Source organism: Columba livia, chromosome 3 (genome assembly GCF_036013475.1).
Source record: "Columba livia isolate bColLiv1 breed racing homer chromosome 3, bColLiv1.pat.W.v2, whole genome shotgun sequence".
NCBI lineage: Eukaryota > Metazoa > Chordata > Aves > Columbiformes > Columbidae > Columba > Columba livia.
This window is the reverse complement of record NC_088604.1, coordinates 113,105,517-113,125,924: the sequence shown is the minus strand read 5'-3', so window position 1 is coordinate 113,125,924 and position 20,408 is coordinate 113,105,517. Positions and strand designations below refer to the sequence as shown.

The following is a 20,408-nucleotide window of genomic DNA, read 5'->3' as shown; positions in this document are numbered from 1 at the left end:
GAGAAACTAGATCTCTACAGATGAAAGCTTTATTTCATGGCTTCAATGCAACTGGGATTTTTAAAATCTGTGATGTTAACCAAAATGTGATAATGGATGTTCTCAAGGGCCCTATTTTATAGCATTTTATGCAGAGCCAAACTATATGCAAGACATTACAAACATGATGTTTAGCCCTATTTTAAGAAAGTAGAACTGACTCCGGTGTCAGAGGCCCCTGTAATTGTTTTCCATCTGCTTCTCGTTCCTCTGAACAGTTACTTGTGCAGCAAAGTCTGGCTGTAGAAACACCATGACAAAGGCATTAGATCTGAAGACTTGTTATAAAATTATATTGAAAGGTACTGTTTGTGGGATTTTGGCTGAGAGGGGACAAGAATGATCGCAATGTAACTACTTTACCAACAGAAGGCTGCCTTGAAAGGTCTGTTGACATCCAGAATAAGAGAGGCACAAAAAAAGATGTTAAAAAACCCCCACAAAACCAAAAAACCAACAAAATCCAACTAATTCTGCTACTGTTTTTATGTTAGTTAATTCCTGTGATAGAGGTAATTGGAAACACCTCATCAAACTTGATCAGCTGTCAATCCTTCTGAAGAACTTCTCATCTACTGCACTTCATTTTTACGTTAGTAGACTGAAAACAGTTGTTTCAGACAATGGTGGCGCTCATGCATACGCATCACTAAGGATGCTCTTATTTAATACATTCTATACACAAATATACATCTTCATGCACACAGCGGTGTGTGTGCGCGCAGGTGGGTCCATGTAGTTTTGCAAACTACACCTTCCACCCTCAAAAGCAGGAACTCGACCACTGTTTTTGGGAAAGCAGCCCAAGATGGCAGCTCATGATTAATGGCTGTATCATCCCTTACTCGGCGGCGGCGAGGCCCCGGGTCTGATCTGCCAAACGTCCCCTTCGTCTGCAGCCGATCAGCAGATGTAAGCACATAGGCCCTGTCAGCTTGACATATCATTCCTACGACAATGTCAACGAGTATTAATGTTCAATTATCTGTCCTAGAAATAACCCTCGCCTTTACGCATTGTGTAACTGGGCGCGTGGCACGGCGGTAATGCGAACGACAAGGGCAGAGATGCCCGCGCTCACCCGCTCGCTGTGAGTTGGCTTCCCAACATCGTGATGACATTGCCTCGCGGTAGCGCATGGACGCCTTCCCCCTCCTTCCTCTCCCCGGTTGTAGTGTTTCTGGGTTTTTTTTCTTTTGTGGAAGGACCTTTCTCTTCCTCTTCGCATGTTGCATGTCGCCCATCAGCACTCTGAGATACGCTTGGAAAAGATGTATTTTGATCTCACGCCCATGCAGAACCATGAGGAGTTTGCTTGTTTGCTTTTACGGAGAGCCATCGGCCACCCATCACCTGGCAGCCCCTTTTTATGTCCCATCCTTGGGTATATATATATCATTTACCATCAAACGCAAATGTCAACAGTGGCTTCTTCCAGGGCTGCGTCAAGATCAATTCAACTTCCAGCTGCAGGGCTGGAGCAATTTGTCCAAATGAAACATTACAGCTTCCCTTTGTTAAAGCAAGTTAAAAATAAGAGCCCCAGTAGAGAGATCATTTGAAGAACAAACACAAGCTCATTCCTGGCATCTTTTACTACTGTTCAAATCTTAAAATTATTGATCAGGCCAAATTCAAATGAGGCTCTTGGAGCAAAAAACCTTACCAACTATTTTTTCTTTTAAATCAGCTTTATGGTCAAATTACTGCTTGTTCGAATAGGCTGTGATGGAGCTCGCAGGACTTTTTTTTTTTGTTACTATGGCACAGCTTCCTTGAACTAACATTCAAAGGTTATCGGCTGTAAGTTATGCTTGCTAAGTCTTCTTATACAACTCACAATCAGAGGGAGGGAGTGGGAGGAAGTGGTGTGATAACCAGCGCCAGCTTTGAGATAAAGCCCTCCACCTAATCTCTGTTTATTTAGACAACCATCTAACCGCAGCACCGGGTGGGAAAACAAGCCAGGTGTAGGGCTAAGAGAATTTCTCCTGCCTTATTGTGACTGCATTAGATTTTGAGGCAAAGGGAAGCAGAGTCTTTTTTTTTTTACTCCTGAGATAACTCTGAAAATTTTAGTAATCCCAAAGTTTGAGGTATTGATGTTTGTATTTGCTCAGCTAGCCAGGTTTTTTTGCTTTGTTTCGTTGGGAGAGGAGGTGATGGCAACAAAACACATTTTATTCTGTGCTTCTGTACTTCTGGAGGCTTTGGAGGAAAGGTTTGCCATGGCACATTTAAGAATGAACATCCTGCATTGAAACATTTCCCACCAGAGGGGATTCAGAGTGTTTGGAACAAATATTACACATTGTGGAAGCAACCTGGAGCAAACTGAGTAGCGTGTGACAAATATTTCACCCTAAGGAGCCGACAGCGGCTCAGGCACCCAGCACACCTCCGCAGCACCGGTGCTGAAGCTGCTTTTCCAGCGCTAGAAGCTGCTTTTCCAGCACGGGTGCCAAAATAGAAAAGCTCTTGCAGGTCAGGCCACAAGAAGCAGCACCATAAGGTGTCTGGCTGGAGGATATAGTCACTGAGCCTCCCTCCAGCTTCAGCAGCAACACTAAACTGCAGTGGGAAGCCTGCACGTCAGCTGATGGCTCTACTTCTCCTGCCGTACGAGCCCCAAATTGCCTCCGACATATTCAAACTCGTTTTTCCCCCCTTTTCTTCCCCCTCTGATAATTCACCCCACCATTTACTCAATCATTTTAGGTAGAGAGTGATGAATGTTGCTGAGTGCCAGTTTTTTTGGTGCAAGATGAATAACCCCAAGGAGCAACTTAGACTGAGTCCCAGGCTCCTGTCAGCCCTATAATTGATGATGTTTTCACTGTAAGGGGTGGGGACTGGGACACATTAAGGCTCAATAGGGGAAGTAAACTGAGTGAATTGACTCAGCAACTATGCCTTTTACCACGGCTTCTAATAAGGATAAACTGATTACTGCCAAATGTACTTTAACATCACAGGGAGGAGGGAAAAAACTAAATTGATCAGCTCCAAGGAAATAAATGCCATACCAGAAGTTTTTTTAAAAGTGAACTTTTACATTCAAAAGTGCGGGAGCGTGTTTCAGTAGCACACAGCTGCTTCTTTCCAAGTTGCCATTTGCCGCTAAACCAAAAACGAGTTTGCAGCCCTAAAATGCATCCTAAAGATGAATGCTGCAAACTGATTGCTACAAAGTCAACATAGCTTTTTTTCCTAATCTCGCTCTCAAATGACTTGGATAACAAAGAGGTGCACAGCGATGCTCGAGCTGCATTTCAAATTCCGACTTTATGTCAGCATCTTTTTACAGTGACTGGGAGAGCGGATGCTCCGCTCCTGCGCCAGGTGGTGGGGGAAGGCGAGCAGGCAGTCGCCCAGGTTGCCAGGGGTGACTACAGAGCTGACAGCCCTGCGATCCAGCAAAACTCGCCCTGACTGATGACTTCTGGGTTCCTGCTGACCTTTGATCCCTTCTGGTTTGGCTGGGAACAAAAGAGCCTGTTCACCGGGGCCCCTCACACGTATATTTAACAAAAGCGGTCATCGCCTAAACTCTGATTAATATGTTTGCTTTACGTGTGGCAGGAGGATGACCATGGCCGTCCCATGCCACCACGCAGGTAAGCGCCAGGCTGTAAAAACACAATATAACCTAGCTTGTGTGTCACACAAAATAAATCAAGAAAAGCCACCATGAGGCACATAAAAATGACTACAACAGGTAAAGACAATTTTTGTTGCCGACGCAGGAAGTTGCTGAGGCTTGCAATGGCACCAGGAGCAATTTCCCCATGTACCCTAAAACCTGCATGGAGTTTCTGTCATTAGAGATTTGGTGCAGCTCTGACACTGAGGGCCATCAGCAGCTCGAACACGCTGCCAAAAAGATGCTGCCGGCTACGGCAACCATGGAGGATGCTGTCCGACCCTTAGCGGCAACTTTCATCACCACGTATTGTCACCATAGCAATGCAGCTGGATGCAGGCAAATGACAAGGGTCTGTCATCACTCAGCCCCGGCCTGACAGCCTTCAGCACCAGTCGCTCTCATCTAGTCTAAATACACAAATACATCCTCAATGGGCCCAAAAGTAATAATCTGCCCTTCTGCAATGTCATCGTTTTGCCAGCGCTCCCAGTAGTGGTGTGCAGCCCTTATACCCCATGGAGATGCTTCGCTTTATTCCCCAGTGAGTTTTCATGCTTTAGGGAAAAGGAAGAGAAAAGCCAGGAAGCGGGGAGTCGGAAAGGAGATATCAGTACCCAAACCTCAAATATCAGAGATAATCAAGAAACAAAGGAAAGGGAAAGGAAAAAGGAAAAAAGCAAAAAGAAAGAAAAAGCAAAAGGGAGAACAGAAAAGAGGGAGAAAGGGAGAAAGGAAGAAAGGGGGAAAGGGGAGAAAAGGAAAAGGGGAGAAGAGGAAAAGTGGAGAAAAGGAAAAGGGGAGAAAAGGAAAAGGGGAGAAAAGGAAAAGGGGAAAAGGGGAAAGGGGAGAAGGAAAAGGGAAAAGGGGAGAAGGAAAAGGGAAAAGGGGAAAAGGGAAAGGGAAAAAACTGAAAGAGGAAAAGGAAAAGGGGAAAGGGAAAGGGAAAAGGGGAAAGAGGAAAGGGGAGAAGGGGAGAAGGGGAAAGGGGGAAAAGAAAAAAGGAAAAGGAGAAAAGGGAAAAAGGGGAAAAGGGAAAGGGAAAGGGAAATCTGTTGCACAAAGGGCAGCAAAATCTAAGAATCTTTTGCTTGAAATGGATATGGTGACACTTTCCATGCAAGGGTGTCAGCAAGGAATAGGAATGTTATTGTGAAAGTCTAAAGCTCCCTTTTAATATTAAACACAGTAGTTGTATATAAATTGCATCCGCTGCTCCCTCCACAGAAACAGACATGTTTGGGGTGAAGTCAGGATAACTGGCAAGGTACACCAGGCTGTCACCAACAGCAAACATGCTGCTCTGCCTTCCCACCACCACCGAAATCAGGGGTCCCAGCTATTTTCACTGTCCTGCCAGAGATGCCACGAAGAGACTCTTGATCTACTTCTCCCACTGCCTTGGTGGAAGCATGGTGAGAAACGACAGAAATCAGAGGTGGCAATCACTACCTCATGTAGAGCTCATCTGCTTGGTTGGATTAATCACGATGTCTCTATTTTGGGAGAATTTCTGCACAGGGTCAGTTTTTACTCATCCCGCCCATGCAAGTCGCCCCTTCCAATCGCGGTGCGTGCAGAAGATGGAGAGGAAAATTTGGCATAGTGGTTACCTTACTTAGCTCATCTCAACCACGCACTTTGTATTTTACTTTGTGTTTAGTCATACAGAATAACCCGATTTAACAGCGATCCTATGTATCACGCAAGCCCCTTCACCATTTAGAAAGCTGCCTTTTAATGATATTTAATTTAGACTCGCTTATATGCTACATTTGCTAGTGAATACAGTCGCCACATGATGCTTATTTAACACGTTCGCTGTAACCCCATAGCATGCAACACGCTCACCGGGCCGCGGCAGCCCTGGAAAGACAATTCACTGCTTGAACATTTTTAAACCTGATTTACCGTTCCAGAGAAACAACTACGCAACTAATCTTCCAGGACGAGTGTAACACTGAAGAACAACTAAACTGAAACGTATAAATTCCATATATACTTAAAAATATTATTGTCTGTAATTTAATATAACAATATTTCTAGGCCTATAACCTTGCACGCAGAGGCAATTTCCCAAGCATTAATACTTAAATGGGTCATATGCACCACATCTGTCATTCTGTCCTGAAGTCTATGAGGCACAACCAAGACTCTGCAAGCCTATTGATTTTTCTAGCATTTGCTTTAATTTACTTAACCATTGAGAAATCCATCAGTACATAAAGGGCAACTGTCCATTACTGCCTCATTTGCAGACATTCTCTCCCCTCATTTTTTTTGGTAAATATTTCCCCTTAAATCGCTGTGTGTTTACAGTGTAAAAATGAATCCGGAAAGTGCTCACACCTGTTTCTGTTCAGTAACTGCTGCACTGAGGTATATGTAATGTGCTTAAAGATAGAATAAATATCTAGACATTATTACATCTGTGTGCAAAGGGTGGTAAATTAGATCCTAATTACATTAACAGGGATTCTGCCTCCCAGCTTAAATTTTACATGAGCACTCTGTAAAAATCCAAAAGCTCTGCTGTGGTTTCTTTACGAGCTGGTGATTACAGCTACTTCCTATGCGGTCACTAAATATTCTGTTTACAAATAAATGAAGAAGCTTTGAGCCAACTTGCCAGGGTAATAATCCATGTTGTTGTTGTTTTTTCTTCTTTTTTTTTAAATCCTCTAGCAAACCTTTACCACATAAGCATGGCAACAATCAGAAGCCCTGGTTTCATCTAATTACTCTATCACATAATTTCACAAATTGCCTTTTCACTGGGGAGCCAAGTGCAAAACACGCTCACAGTGGGATTTCAGGCAGCAGCTTTCATTTACTACTCATTTCTTGTTAAATTAAACACAAAAACACCAGTTGTGCGAAAGAAGTCAGAAAGAATGCTTGCAAATGAGCCAGACAAGTGTATCTTATATTTATACCATTCGCACAAAATAGCTCATTGGCAAGCTGGATTTTTAATGGCACCATTATCGCCTTTAACCCTTTAAAAGCCCAGTGCCAGGCTGGTAACGGGATCATCCCAACCAAACTCGACCCGGTGAAACGGCACCAGGCAGCACATCAGCTTTATTAGACAACACGTCATCCGCTCGTTAATAACCGGCGAGACGAGGCGTCGTGCCCTGGCTTTGCCTCCATCTTCCAGGGGGTTTAAAGGGGAAAAACAATCCAGGGCAGAATTTGGCCCGCAAATTCCTGGGTAATACACCCACCTAATGCAAGGGAAGGACACTCCTACAAATAAATCAAGTGGGATTTGTATGTGCGATTCCTATTTCATCCTGGCATGGCCCACCGAGACGCAGGGGAGCCGGTGGGACTCGGGGGCAGAGGGACCTGGAGGCCCAGACCCCTGCTAATTATCTAGGCGCTAACAAGGCAGGATTTCAAGCTGCCACCGAGGAACACAAATTATTTTGAAAATAATTGCAGACAGTGTACCATCGCCAATGGAAGTGAACCAGAGGTTATGCCGCTCTAAGATGACATTTTTTACATCAACAAGTACAAAACTAAAACACGGCCATTAGTAATTAAAGCTGCTCCTTTTGTAGCACCAGAGCCAGTAGGTCAGGTACCGTTTTACATCAGACACCAAGCCTTGATGGCTGTAGATTTGCCAGCATTATCTGCACAGGGAGAAAAAAGACCCCAGCAAAACATTAGCAGCAGCTGTCTGTGTGCCTCAACATTGAAAATCCTATTCATACAGACAGGTGGAGTAATTTAAAAGCCAATGTGGTGCAATTTTGATGCAACTAATGCCACTGTTTACTAAAATGCTGTTATTACTGCTGTTTATGAAAACATTACTAAAATTGCATTTTATTTATAAGAATCCTAAGATTCGGGTTATTACCAGTTTCAAAATTATTCTGTCCCCAAGTGTAGCTTATAACGCTCTGGGGTTTACAACCTGCTGCATTGATGGACCCACACGTGGGTTTCGACAATGAAATCAGGGTTTATCCTCTTTGCCATTCCCACGCAAGCACAGTGCAACTCCTGGATCAGCACAAAATCCACGGCAAATAAGCAGAATTCTTCCAAGAAATCTAATAATTAGTCAGATTCATCTAACACGGCATTTACCTTCCCAAAAATATTACTAGGTACCTCAAAAGCTCTGGCCGACATGAAGAAAGGCGGTCTAGGAAGAAGAGTTTCACCTCAAAGCTGACTTTAGGTAATGAATAGTGCAGGCCATCTCAGGCAGAGTCCCACCATTCCTCCTCTGAGTTCAAAGAAAGTCCATGGAAAACATATTTATATAAAGAACAGACCCTTGGTTTTACTACTGTGACTACAGTGACATTTAGTGCCACCAATGTGACCATCTCACTTTTTGCATCACTAATACAGAGCATCGTAGTGAGAACGAGTTGGTGACTTCTTGCTGTTTTTGTTTTGTTTCGTTTTGTTTATTTTTTGTTTTTAAACATATTTCCAAAATGTCTCATGCTGTACAGGTTGGATTAGAAAAGGTCAACCAGTAGCCAAGAAAGGAATATTCATGCTCTACCTAAAGTCTGAGAAGTGTTTTCTGGGTGGAAGTTTCTGGTTCATAAAGCAGAAGATGCAGTGGTAAGGCTCCTAGAGCTCGCTTTATTAAAATGATGGCCCAGCACTGAAGTGAAATGAGTACTCTACTAAATACTATGGGTCTAAATCAGGCAATGATGCAAAAGGCAAGGTAAATTAGATAACTACATATTAACTTAAACTCTTTTCTGCCTACTTACCTTCTATCTACATATATATTTAGCATTGCTGCAGCTTACAGGGTGAGGAAATGGAAGTTCAAAGATGAGTCTGATCAATATGTTTGCTCATATATTGAAATATGGATGTTCAGCTGAGCACTTTGGGGGAAAGGATGGCATTGTCCATGGAAATTCCCAACTTTCCATCAATAAAAAAACTCCCTTCCACAGGAAAACTTTTCTGTGGGTGATTTTGATGGGCAGACAGCAAACATAACTAGTTAATATTAGGAAATAAGGCTTCTTGAACATACGCAATGAGAAAAAAAAACAAACTTCTGTGTAGCTGAAAGCAAATGCATTAAAAGAGAAATAAAACTTTTTAAATGGGTAAAAATATCCCCTCACTTCTCTCACCTCTCCTGGAGCAACAAACAGGCTAAATTCACTTCAATACGTTGCTGCGGTTCATTCAGACAAGGGTTAAGTTCATGTACGCAGATGTAGGATACTCTGCGCCAGAACAAGGGAATGCATCTTAGATAACTTGGTGTACCACTTCCAAATGTGACCCTGTTTGAAAGGCAGCTTATCTTACACCACAGATTAACACATCTCATCAGATATGCGCCCAACTGGTTTGGTGCCTCATATTTTGGCACTTCACCTGATCTGATTAAGTCACTTGCTAGCTTACATTAGTGTGCCGTGAAACTCCTTCAAGAGTTAGGAGATTGCCAATAAAAAATTAACACTGGCACTTATATACATAAGCATATCTGAGAATCAACATAGGCCCTTTTGTAGCAACTGTGTTGGAGGACAAGCTGAACAAACAACTAATAATGAACAACTGAGCCCATGAATATATCCTCATTTCCTGCTCACCCACTGCTTGCCAAGATACTGTTTCTGCCTTTGGTGTACTTAGTATTGCAATTTATTTGCCAAAATATTTCTGTGGATATTTTCAGATTTACAAATTGGTGGTCAGACTTTTCCCTCCTCCTCTCCCCTTTCAAAACGTGATACTTGAATTTCGGATGCCTGCTTTGACTGCAGAAAGACAGTACGTCATGTAACACATTTCTGTGCCTTGACTGGAGAAGGCTCATTTCAAAAGATGAAGTCGCACATGCAAAATATCACAGCTGCAAATGTAAAAAGAAAGGAGAGGGTGGAGAAAAAAAGCCAAGAATCTACTGTTGACTTTAAAAAAATCTTATTACTGCAAACATTCTTGCTGGTAAACTCATTTCCCAGAATATTTATGCAAACAAAAGGAGTTCTAGTACAACCAGAGCAAGTGTAATTTAACATATGAATTAATGTTTATCATGTTTCAACTTTTCAGTATTCCCTTGCTTCTACTCAGATGTGAAATTCTTCTGGTGTGTAAATACTAATGTGTTTCAGCAGCTTCCAAATAATTCAAATTCTTTAATGTGCTGGTGGCTTCCACATTGGTACAACAGTGCCTCCACAGTGGAAAATGGGGGAAAGACAAGATAGCCCTTTGGGAATAGACACTCTCTTGAAAATCTCACCCAGGCTATTGGCTGCCTTCTGATCTCAACCAAAATACCTCCCTGGATCACTATTATTTCTGAGACCTGTGAGGAGCTTGGGATGAGATGCTTTGCACCACATAGTTTAAGACAACACAATGGTTGTCTTAATCAGAAATGAGACTGAATCACAGATCTGAAAAAACAGACGTTGTAACCATGTCAATCTTCAGAACAAGAGAACAGCCTATAAAAGGAATCCAGTTTCCTTGAACCAGTTCACTAAAGCACCCTATATTTTTCCCTTCTGGTCCAAAACGAAAGGTTTGTAGCATAGCCCAGAGCTGGCAACTTAAATAATCTATAGGACAGCATAAGATCTCAGTATGTGAGACATGAGCTTTCCAAGAAATCATGAAATCAGACCAACAGCAGCATTGCCAAGGGTATTCCCCAAAACACAACAGCTTTCTTTAAAAATGGCAACACTCACCCATGCTAGAAAATGGACCAACCCTTGGAGGCTGAAGAGCGGGTCAAAGCAACACATTTGAGGAAGATTAAAGAAAATGCAGAAGGTTTTGACAGTCAGTGTCCTCCATCAAACTCTGGGAGGGCTGAAGGGTCAAGAAGTTAATTCAAACCGAGTTACCTAAATCCTGTTTGTCCTCCTTTCTGGAGCTCTCAATTCAATTCTGACAGAGCCTCGGAATAATTATCTTCTCCCGTAACAACATTTTCCATTTTCTTGCTCCTGTTGAAGACGACTGCCACAGCACCTCCACCAGCAGAATGAAGCTGAGGACCCTTATTGTGGGTTACTTGCACCAACCTACCATGGATGCTTTTTCTCACTGCCCCGACAAATCCTCCCATTGCCAAGAGCAGGAGAATCCCCGGCTCTCACCTTCCTAGCCAAGGGAATGGTGGTGCATGGGTGATCGAGGGCAATGTCTTTGCACAGGAATTCGAGACAGCTGGCACTAAGAAGTCTTGCACATGTGGAAGAAAGTTTTTTACAGCTTTGCCCACGACGAAATCAAGTGAAAGAGGAGACTTGCGTATGCGGGATGAAGGGGAGTGCCCCCCTCCCCGCTCCATTCTGAGTCAAATATATGGAAATATGAGCCCTGTTACACAGATGAGCTCCAGGAGCCCTCTGGCATTTTGTAGAGCAAGGATCAGTTGGTGCAGGATGCAGACTCACTATAAGTTGGACTTTCGAGGGGGGATTGTTTTGTTTCACTGACTTCAAACCCTCTCGAGAGTAGAGCAAAGGAAATCCTCGCTGGCTTTAGCCAATTATTTACCCTTTGTATGTTTTCAGCAGCCTAATTTTGTACTCATCTGCTCTCTTGCTATACCCCTTTTTCTAAAACCGAACAAGCATCCCGCTTGGAGTACAGGCATGCAGCCAAATTAACCCCACACTCCTCCTCCCAAGGAAATATCTCATAACAACAGAGGGATAAAAGAAGATCTGAAAACTACTTGCTTTAACCTTATAAAGTTGCTAGCCTGTAAAATATTCATAAGTGAACAAAACTTAGAGAATTAAGCAGCGTAGTAGTATTTTTCTATCAGAACGACACCCTCAAAGCAATGGGGGCTATTTTTCTCTGCTAGATCCTTATATAATGTCCCTTCTTTAAATATTCATCTCCAAACATTCTTTTATACAAATAGCAGCTTTGCTAAATTGACTGCATATTGCTTATTATAAGTTTTCTTGTTTAATAGAATGGAATAAAGTAATCAAAATAGATTCAAAATCCACATACAAAATAGAAAAAAAATCCACTTTTACAGCAATATCAACATGTTTCAGCTACGTCTTTTGCTTTCTGCTCAGCCTCTCATTTCGGTAAGATTTAACTTCCTACGGAAATTGTTTTAAAAGCAGTTAAAAATAATGATTAAATTATGGGATTTACATGAAAGAAACCCTTGGCCCACTCATTTTTTAAAATCATGGTAATTTGTTTTTTAAAAGGTGTTTGAAGTCCTTGAATCTACCTCTTGGCACCATTAAAAAAAAAAAAAAAAGAAGTTTATAATCCCCTAATGTGCTTAAATAAAGCCTTCAATAGTTTAAATTGTTATTAAACATCTTTTGGGATTATAATTTTATGGGGTTTTTTGTCTGATTAGATGATGAACATGAAGATCATCAAATACTCATCATATAACAAACCAATTACATCGTATAATCCCCAAAATGAGGTTTGAATCCTAACATTTTAAATTCAGCTGGATTTAAAGGATGCAGAGAATTCCCAGGAATGAAACACTTGAAAAGACACCCCCCCCCAAACTCCCTTCTTCTAGTTTTGAACCAAAAGGTACCGCTTCTTGGACAAAAGCGTAGTATGGGTTGACGCAGAAACTAATCCTATTGCCACAATTAAATTTACAGAGATCTGGTTGTAGGCAAGATTCTTTTTTCCTTCCTCCAAGCTTTTCCCTTATTTTGCAACCCCTGCTGAGGGTATACGTTACAGTGAGGAGATCTGTTTGAAAAACGGTGGTGAGATATGATCCCTGCATGTTAAGTGATCCAAGGAGAAAAAATAATAATAACAACTGTAATAATAGCAGTAATAACAACAAAAGAGAAGGCCTGTAAACTGTTGTCGGGTTGTGGCACACCCAGAAATTATCCTTAGGGCAACTTTCTGGAGCCCAGCTCCAGCACCAGGCTGGTTTGCCTCAGTCCCTCCTCGAGACCCTGCCACAGCACTTGATGTTCATCTGATGCCACAAACCTCCCCCCATTTTTGGTTCCACTTTTGTACTTTGGGGATGTCCTCACCTCTTCACAAAACTATTAGTAGCCTTCTTTATTTGTGTTTTTTCCAAAGAGTAACAGGACATGCCTTTCACTTCAAATTTCTAGCAAAGTCCTAAGAACAGATTTCACAAACCTCAAAATTTACAGGCCGCTGTCATAACCTACCATCAAAAATTTCAACAAGCTCCACATCTAACTAATGGCCAACCTGGGCAGTTCTTCCAACCCAGAGATTTAATCCAAATTAAGTCAGAACAGCAAATAGTTAACAATTATACTGCAAAGTCCCGTGTGTAAGTCCGATCACTGTTTTTGCTATTGTTTTAGCTGATTTTTGTAGTTGTTGTTATTATTCCAAGGGGAAGAAAAAAAGAAAAAAAAAAAAGGCAATTTGGATGAATTTATCCCCTGAAGTGTTTCAGAGCATACTGCTTGCATCCGCAGAGGACAGCGCTTGCCTACCCTTTGGGCATATGTCAACTCAGTTCTGCACATCAGTCAAAATAACATGGGGGGCTGCAGCCTGACACTGAGTGGGAACTATTGCCCAAACGCTTCAACAACTGGAGAGGTTACGGCCTTACATTTGATTTCCTTTTTTCTTCAATAAAGAAAAAAAGAATGTACTCCTAAGTGAGAAATGAGAACTAAGGGACAAACCATAGGAAATTAAGTCAGTACACAGAGGAAGACTTCATACTTTTGGAGATGGAATAACTGCATAGAAGGAATTAAACCAGCCTATACACTTTTAAAAGATTATTAGTCCAACGTTTATTTTAAATCTTTCCAACCATTAATCATTAGTATGACAGACACAGCAATTACTGTCTATTTTGTTTAATTCCATGCCACTGATGTGTATTAATATTACAATTGTGAGGGAAAAAATTTGTCTTTGAAAAGGAGGGCTTCCAACTAACACCCCAATTAGGAAGCACCAGCAGTCAAGGGGATGCTGGATTTCGCGCTTAATCGCTGCTCGTTTCTTCCCTGCCATTTTCCGGATGGGAAAGTGAAGGCGGGTTAAGCACTGGGGCCAAAAGGGAGGTATCGCCTGTCCTGACGTGTCCCCTGCCTGAACAGCACTAACTATCTATCTCTCCTCACCTCCCACTTTAGGGAGCACCTTGTGTTCACCCTAAGGAAGACCAAGTTCACAAATAACAAATAAATGATGTGGGATCTCTAGCTTCCTCAGCTGATGGCCTCCCTCCTGCAGCAAGAAGCCCAGCCAGGGACACTGTGGTGCCCGTGTGTAGGGTCATAAGAGCAGTCATGAGGCCCAGGCACCCTCAAAAATGAACTGGAGTCTTAATTCCTTCAGTCTCTCAGCCCCTTACTCCTCAGCTCTGACTGTAGCCATGATTTGGGCCTGGGTGTTATTGCAGAGAGGACAGCACCCCAAGCAGCTTGCTCAACACGTTGTGCTGCTCTTGCAATAGCTGTTGGGTTGATTCTTCCCATGTTACCAACGTGCTTGCCTGGAGGACGTCTTCCTCCACACACAAGACCCACTGCTCTTCTGGATGTATGAGTTCTCTGGTGCCTTCTCACTCCAGCAAACACACTCTCAACTGAAACACTATTTGGAAGAGCCTACATGTTGTCCAAATATTTTAATTTGTGGAAACTGTCCATGACCCCACCTAGAGCCAGTCCCAAGGTCCTAGCTGGAGAAGGCTGGACTGTGCAAACCAGTTCTGCTTTACTGAACTGATCAGACAAGCCTGGAGCTACCCTGATGCTGCCAGAAGAGAAAGCTGCCCTGCAATAAATCTGCACAATTGACCTGGCTGGGCTGGATCTGCACAGGTGGTGGTAGATTTTCAAAGCAAGTGTTAAGTCAGTGCTGCAAGGTAGAAAATACAGCAGCTTCATTGCAGAGGTCTTGGGAGGGTTCTTTCTGCATTTCAGCCTCCAGAAGAAGAGGCCACCTTACAAGCAGATACCCAGTTCATGTTTCTCAGAGGCAGCTCTGCAGCAAGCTCCACAGGCACTCTCATTTTCTCCTTCGCACACCATTACCGCACAGCATAAGAGTGAAAAGCCACTTGCACCCTATACCTAATCTAGATGCAACAGTGACAGGGTCCATTCTCTAGTCCTGAGACTGTGCGTGAAGCCAGATGCAGGGCCAAGTCAAGCCCATGTAGCTAAACCTTCACCACGGGGGTCCTGCCATGAGGTTTTTTGGGAGTCACCCCTGCTCTCTTCTGCCGTGCTCTCAGGAATGGGTTTAGAGGGTGGTAGCCGGCCAAGGCTAAGAGCATGCTAGGGACTGCTCAAGCAACTTAACAGGGTAGACCATCACATTCCTGTGCCCAGGGCTGGGTGATGTTTAGTTTACTAGCACAAGCACAGCAACAGGCCACTCTGAGGAAAAAAACACTAATATTATTAATAATAGTAACACATCCTACTTAATCTGTAATTCCTCAACTGGGAACTCTGGGGACTGGCAAGCAGTTTCTCAGTGTCCCCTGGTGTGTCTTGTCCTGACTGCACAGTTTCCAGGGCATCTCCTTAATCCAGAACCTAAACCAGTGGCGTCAGGCTGGTGTGAGCATCACTGCCAGCCACAGCATCCCTGGACCGCTTTGGAGGCAGATGTCCTTAACCTCAAATCTACCTGCAGAGACACACAGGCTGTCAGCTCTTCTTGGGCGAGGAAACCTAGAACCAGGAAACCACCAAAACCAAACGGGACCTCAGCCTTTGGGAGCCATGTGCCAAACACACCAGGGACAGGGCTAAGTAGCTGGCAAAGCTGGGGCACAGCTGACATAGAGCCTGCCAGAGGGAGAAATTAACTTGGAGATACCCGAGGCTCTCTCCAGCCTCGGAGGAGGAGTGCTCCAGTACGAAGGTTCATTCATAGCAACCCCAGGCTGCACGGGGCAGGATTCCCAGCCTGATCCCCGTGCTGACAAGAGTCACGGCAGATATCTGGTTTCTTTGGCTCAGCAGGGGATGAAGGGGTGATGTGCGTGAGCGCTTCCTCCAGTTTATGAGTATACCATTGGCAGGGCTCCCACCGGGGCTGGGCAAGCTGGCCGGCTTCTGGTTTCACCCTGACCCTAACTACAGGCAGGGGAGAGAGTCAACCGCTGGGATTAGAGGCTAGAGTTGTTCTTCACTACTGCCCGCAGACCCCCGGTAGCCCTCGCCTGGCCCTTAATCCTCCTGGCATAGAAAAGCACAGACAGACAACCCAAGGCCAGAGGCCCACGTGCCCACAGTGGATGAAACACAGTGACAGATCACCACAGTCTGACATAAAAGAATGGCATTAACAACACTGTTCTAAATACTAACATCATAAAAGCGTGGTACACAATATAAACCCTTCAAAGAAGCTCCAGCATCCAGCTTAACCCCACACACCTGTCCAGAGTTTTGATTTCTAATCCCAGGAATAATAAAAAATACAGGTAGCTGTGACAACAGAAATAGCTGCGCATCCCCCCACCCCTTCGTAATGTTAAATACAAGGGTAACTTACACTCTGGGAATGAGAACATCTCAAAGAAAAAAATTATACTTTGCTATTAAACCAGATACATTCAGACCTTTCATCATGAAGCTTCTCATGATCTCTGACAAACATCTGAATAAGGTCTTTGTTTGCTTTTTGCTTTGTTTTTAATCTCCCCAGTTATTTTCCGCAGTTCTCCAGAGCACAGAACCACAGGCTGAGCGCTGTTCTCTGCTCCGAAGCAGCGATTCCCACGTCAGCTAAAGGGAGCTGCAGCTGTGTGAGCAGCGGGGCAGGACAGGTCTCCGAGGTTATTAGTATAAGCTTAGTCACACTTTGTGGTGACGTCCTGTTAACAACTGCAACTTGAAAATAAATCTAAAACCAACACACACAACCCACCCCCCAAAACCATAAAAACATACACTCTGTGCTCTTCCCCTGGCATCTGGCAAATGAGGCAACAACAACAACTCTGCTCAACAAAGTTCCCTGAGCTGCCTGTCAGCAACATCATACGTATTTTTTGCTTTCTATGACTACTACAACTATGACATTTTCCATGTTTTATTTTGCATATGTGATCTAGAGTTCACTTACTGTTAGATGCTGGAACAGCCATGCCCTCATGATATTTGTGGCTACTTTGGGAAAGATGCCACGCTTTTTATGTCGCTTTTTGTCCTTATCTGGATCATCATCATCACCTGTGCTGGGGGAAGCTACACTGTTGTCCAAGCCGTCACCTGTAAATATAGTGAATCAAATTTTGACTTATGCTACCTTTATATACTTCAGCCGAAGCCTGGCTTTGGGTATAAACTGCATGAATATTTAAATGAGGTATAAATTCTTTAACATCGTAATTCACCAAAGGTTGAGGGGATGGGGGGGAAAGAGACATGGGGAGAGGGAGGGTCTCAGGACTGTGTCAGCCCCATTCTGGTTTATCCTGAAGGACAGTGTGACCATTTCTGCCACTGTAACCCAAAACACAAAGTGCTTTAAAAAAAAAATTAAAAAAAAATAAATAATTGCAAGCATCCTGCTTGCAAAGCTGGAAATGGTGGCTTTTCTTCACACTAGGTCACTTCCCAAAAATTCAGCCCAGCCAGCTACTTTGGCTGAGGTGGCAATTAGGAAAGTATCAATAGATTCCCATCCCCATGATGTGTGTGAAGCTGGGTGCCCCGTCCTGCTCTGGCATGTGAAGAGCAGGGTGAGTGTATCTCTCTTGCAACACCACATTCTCTCCCCAAATTCAGAAATAACCACAGGATTGGGGCATTGCATGTATTAAGTCTTTTATAGATGTCCAACTTCCCCTGACTTTTTGATGGGAGGTGGGTAGCTAACTGGCCTCCCCGCTTCCCAGCCCCAGCCGAAAGAAATTCATACTGGGATAAGTGGGTACCAATTTGACATACAACGTAGGAATGAACACCCTGCTTTGTGCCAGTGTGCCATATCCGTAATAGGTATCTGCTCCCTTTAAACAACAACTGATCCAGAATGAATTTCCTTAATGCAGAGAAGGTCTCAGACAGTTCTCATCACATTAGCAACATATCTACAGGAGGACGTAACTGCATAGCAGCCAGCTTGGGTCTGGGCTGGCAGGCTAGCGGTCAAAGGAAAACAAAAGTTGCAGTGCCCAGCCAGTTTGCATGCAATTTTTGTTTCAAACGCTGAGAACAGTTTATAAACAAGTCCACATAACAAATCGGTCTTTGAATTCTCTGTATGTGGATTGAACTGGCTTCTGTATTTGTAGCAACATGGAGCTGTGATGTTATTAGGCAAGTGTTTTTCACACCCCTAGGCAAGAATGATCAAGAAAATCATCTGAATTGGGCTGAATCAAAACTATCTCTGTTAGGAATAAAAAACCAAATACATAAATTAAAAAAAAAAATAATGTAGAGTGTCAAAATTATGATTTGTTACACAGCTTTCAGCACAATTTTTTTTTTTAAGTTATGATTAGTGTTATATTTTTAGTACCTTACTGACCGTGGCAAATTTATAATTGTCCTTATGACTTGGCCTGTGTCTTTAATCAAATGGTAACCTTGGGTAGTTACAAAAGCAAACAAGATTTTTTATGAAGAAATCAGATATCTGACAAATTCTTTGAAAGCCCAGTATGTAAAAAAGGGCTTTTATACAGAGAAGCAACTCACCATATAAAATAATATTTCATAAAAGAAACATGAGCAAAAGAAACAACTCAACAGCATTTAGAATTCCATGGGCTAATCCACTTTCTGTCTGCGAGAGGCAAACAAGGGAAAGAAAAGTATTACGCATTCATTGATTAAAAATGAAAAGCTTCTAACCTAATGACACTGCCTTTCACCACCTCCCTGCCATCGTCCACCCACCCTCTCCCCCCCACCCCATGTTTTTTTTTAAATATACTCTTCTCCTCATTTCAAACCCCCTTCAGATTAATTTAGCAGGCATCGCCTCGTGCCTGATGGGTGGAGGACTCATTGATAATTTATGGAAATATCTACTATAATCTAAGGGAGATGACTTTTTTTTTTCCAGCTTTGTGCATCAATAGATAATCAAGGCCTTCAAGCAGCCTTAGCTTCCCATTACCTCGGGCAAGAGAATTCCTGAAAGCATGCCTCCGGGGCACCTGAATTATATCCTCCATTAGGGGAGGAAAAGCTTTCTGCATTCCACCTATAACACTCCCCAGAACCTTTCCTGTTTATTTCTGCTGTATGAAAGCAGAAGCATTAGGAACAGGATTTTTTAAGTGAAGACTTATGTAGATACAGCGGAGAAACCTTTCAAGCGCGAGCCAGATCACCTCCTTCAATCCCTAGCGGTGACCTATCCCAAATAAAAGGTTTCTGTTACATCATTAGCTCAAGCCAAAAACAGCCTTGGCTTAATGCACAGTTTGTTCTTCCTACTGTTTTTAGGCAAATACTGCTACTTTACTCCCATCTGGGAGGGAAATTACACTGCTGGGCTGTAATCTAAGACAAGATTTTCATTGGAAGCAAATGCTTTCAATCCAGTGTAAATACTGGTGCATGTTCAGAAAAGCCTAAAACAATAAACCCTGGCCCCGTCCGACACAAGTTAGAGAAAGTGAAAGGCAGGGAGAGGATAAGCAAGCACCCAGCTATCCTAAGAGCAAAGGCTTTGCTAGACTTTTATAAATTGTTTAACCTCTTCCACTTTTTTTAAATGGAAAATTGATCCCGTAAAGACTGAAACCACAGAGAGAAGTCTAAATGGTCAATTGTGGATTTTAGTATTTCCATCTACTTTGCAACTTGATACACTCACCTCTGTGAGGTCTCCAGAGATTCACCCCCCCTTCCCTTCTTTTTTTTCCCCTCTTTTCCTCTTTTTAAAGATCACTAAACAAACTTGAAGCACCACTGACCAGCCACACGGTAGCAGCTACGAACCGCATTTGTAAAATGTCAGCGGCAACTCCGTTCCTGAAGTTGACTTCTCCTGCCGCCAAATGAAGGCGAACTGAAAAGGTGGAAATAATCATAGAAATGATGCTAGTCCATAAACAAGCTTAAAGCCTCATTAGTATAGCGGGAGGCTCCACTGGGTGATTTATGCTTGTTTTGCTGATGCCATGAGGAAATGCCATAGGGCAACTTTAGCCAGCTGCTAATGGTTTCTGACAGCTTCTTAGCAACTAGTGCAAGCAACGCCGTGGCGTTTGCTAGTGACAGAAACCGAAAATGTCATATTATCTGCCCATGTGTCACGAAGTCCGTGTGGCAATTAACTAGTAGGCCAGTGACTGAGGGGCCAGAGGCTCTCCAAAATGGCCCGTGGCTATTCGGGGGGCAGAGCAGGCGCACGGCTAGCGTTTATGCCGCACATATGCATGGCCCTATGCACGATCTGCATCATGGTCCCTCTGCCTTGGTCACCGATGAGCGTGGTCCACACGGATCCTTTGTCCATGGAGAAGCTCCGTCTCGCTTTCTCTTTAGGCACGGTGTGACATTATCAGAGGAATTGCAAGTAATCTGTCTTGATATGATGGTTGGAAATGGCACTTTAATTGGCAATACCTGATTCTCTGGTTTTGAGTGCTGGATCCGAAGGTGCTAGCTGTTTTTCTGCTCGCTCGCAAATTAGTCTAAAAGGATTTAAGATCACTGAAGCAGACTCGTTGCCTGTCAAATTGCTGGGAGCACAGAGAGTCTGCACAGCAACTAGATGCTATTTAAAA

The 20,408-nt window shown here is 43.2% G+C and overlaps 1 protein-coding gene across 13 annotated transcripts in view; it reads right to left on the bottom strand.

The window, feature by feature from the left end:
- Nucleotides 1–20,408, bottom strand: part of MEIS1 (Meis homeobox 1) — a 109,763-nt gene that overhangs the window by 35,839 nt on the left and 53,516 nt on the right. For all 13 annotated transcript variants that reach the window (XM_065059835.1, XM_065059832.1, XM_065059830.1 and 10 more), the window contains one exon: nucleotides 16,781–16,926. In XM_065059835.1, the coding sequence (XP_064915907.1) occupies nucleotides 16,781–16,926 (146 nt within the window). The remainder of the gene's footprint in view (nucleotides 1–16,780; nucleotides 16,927–20,408) is intronic.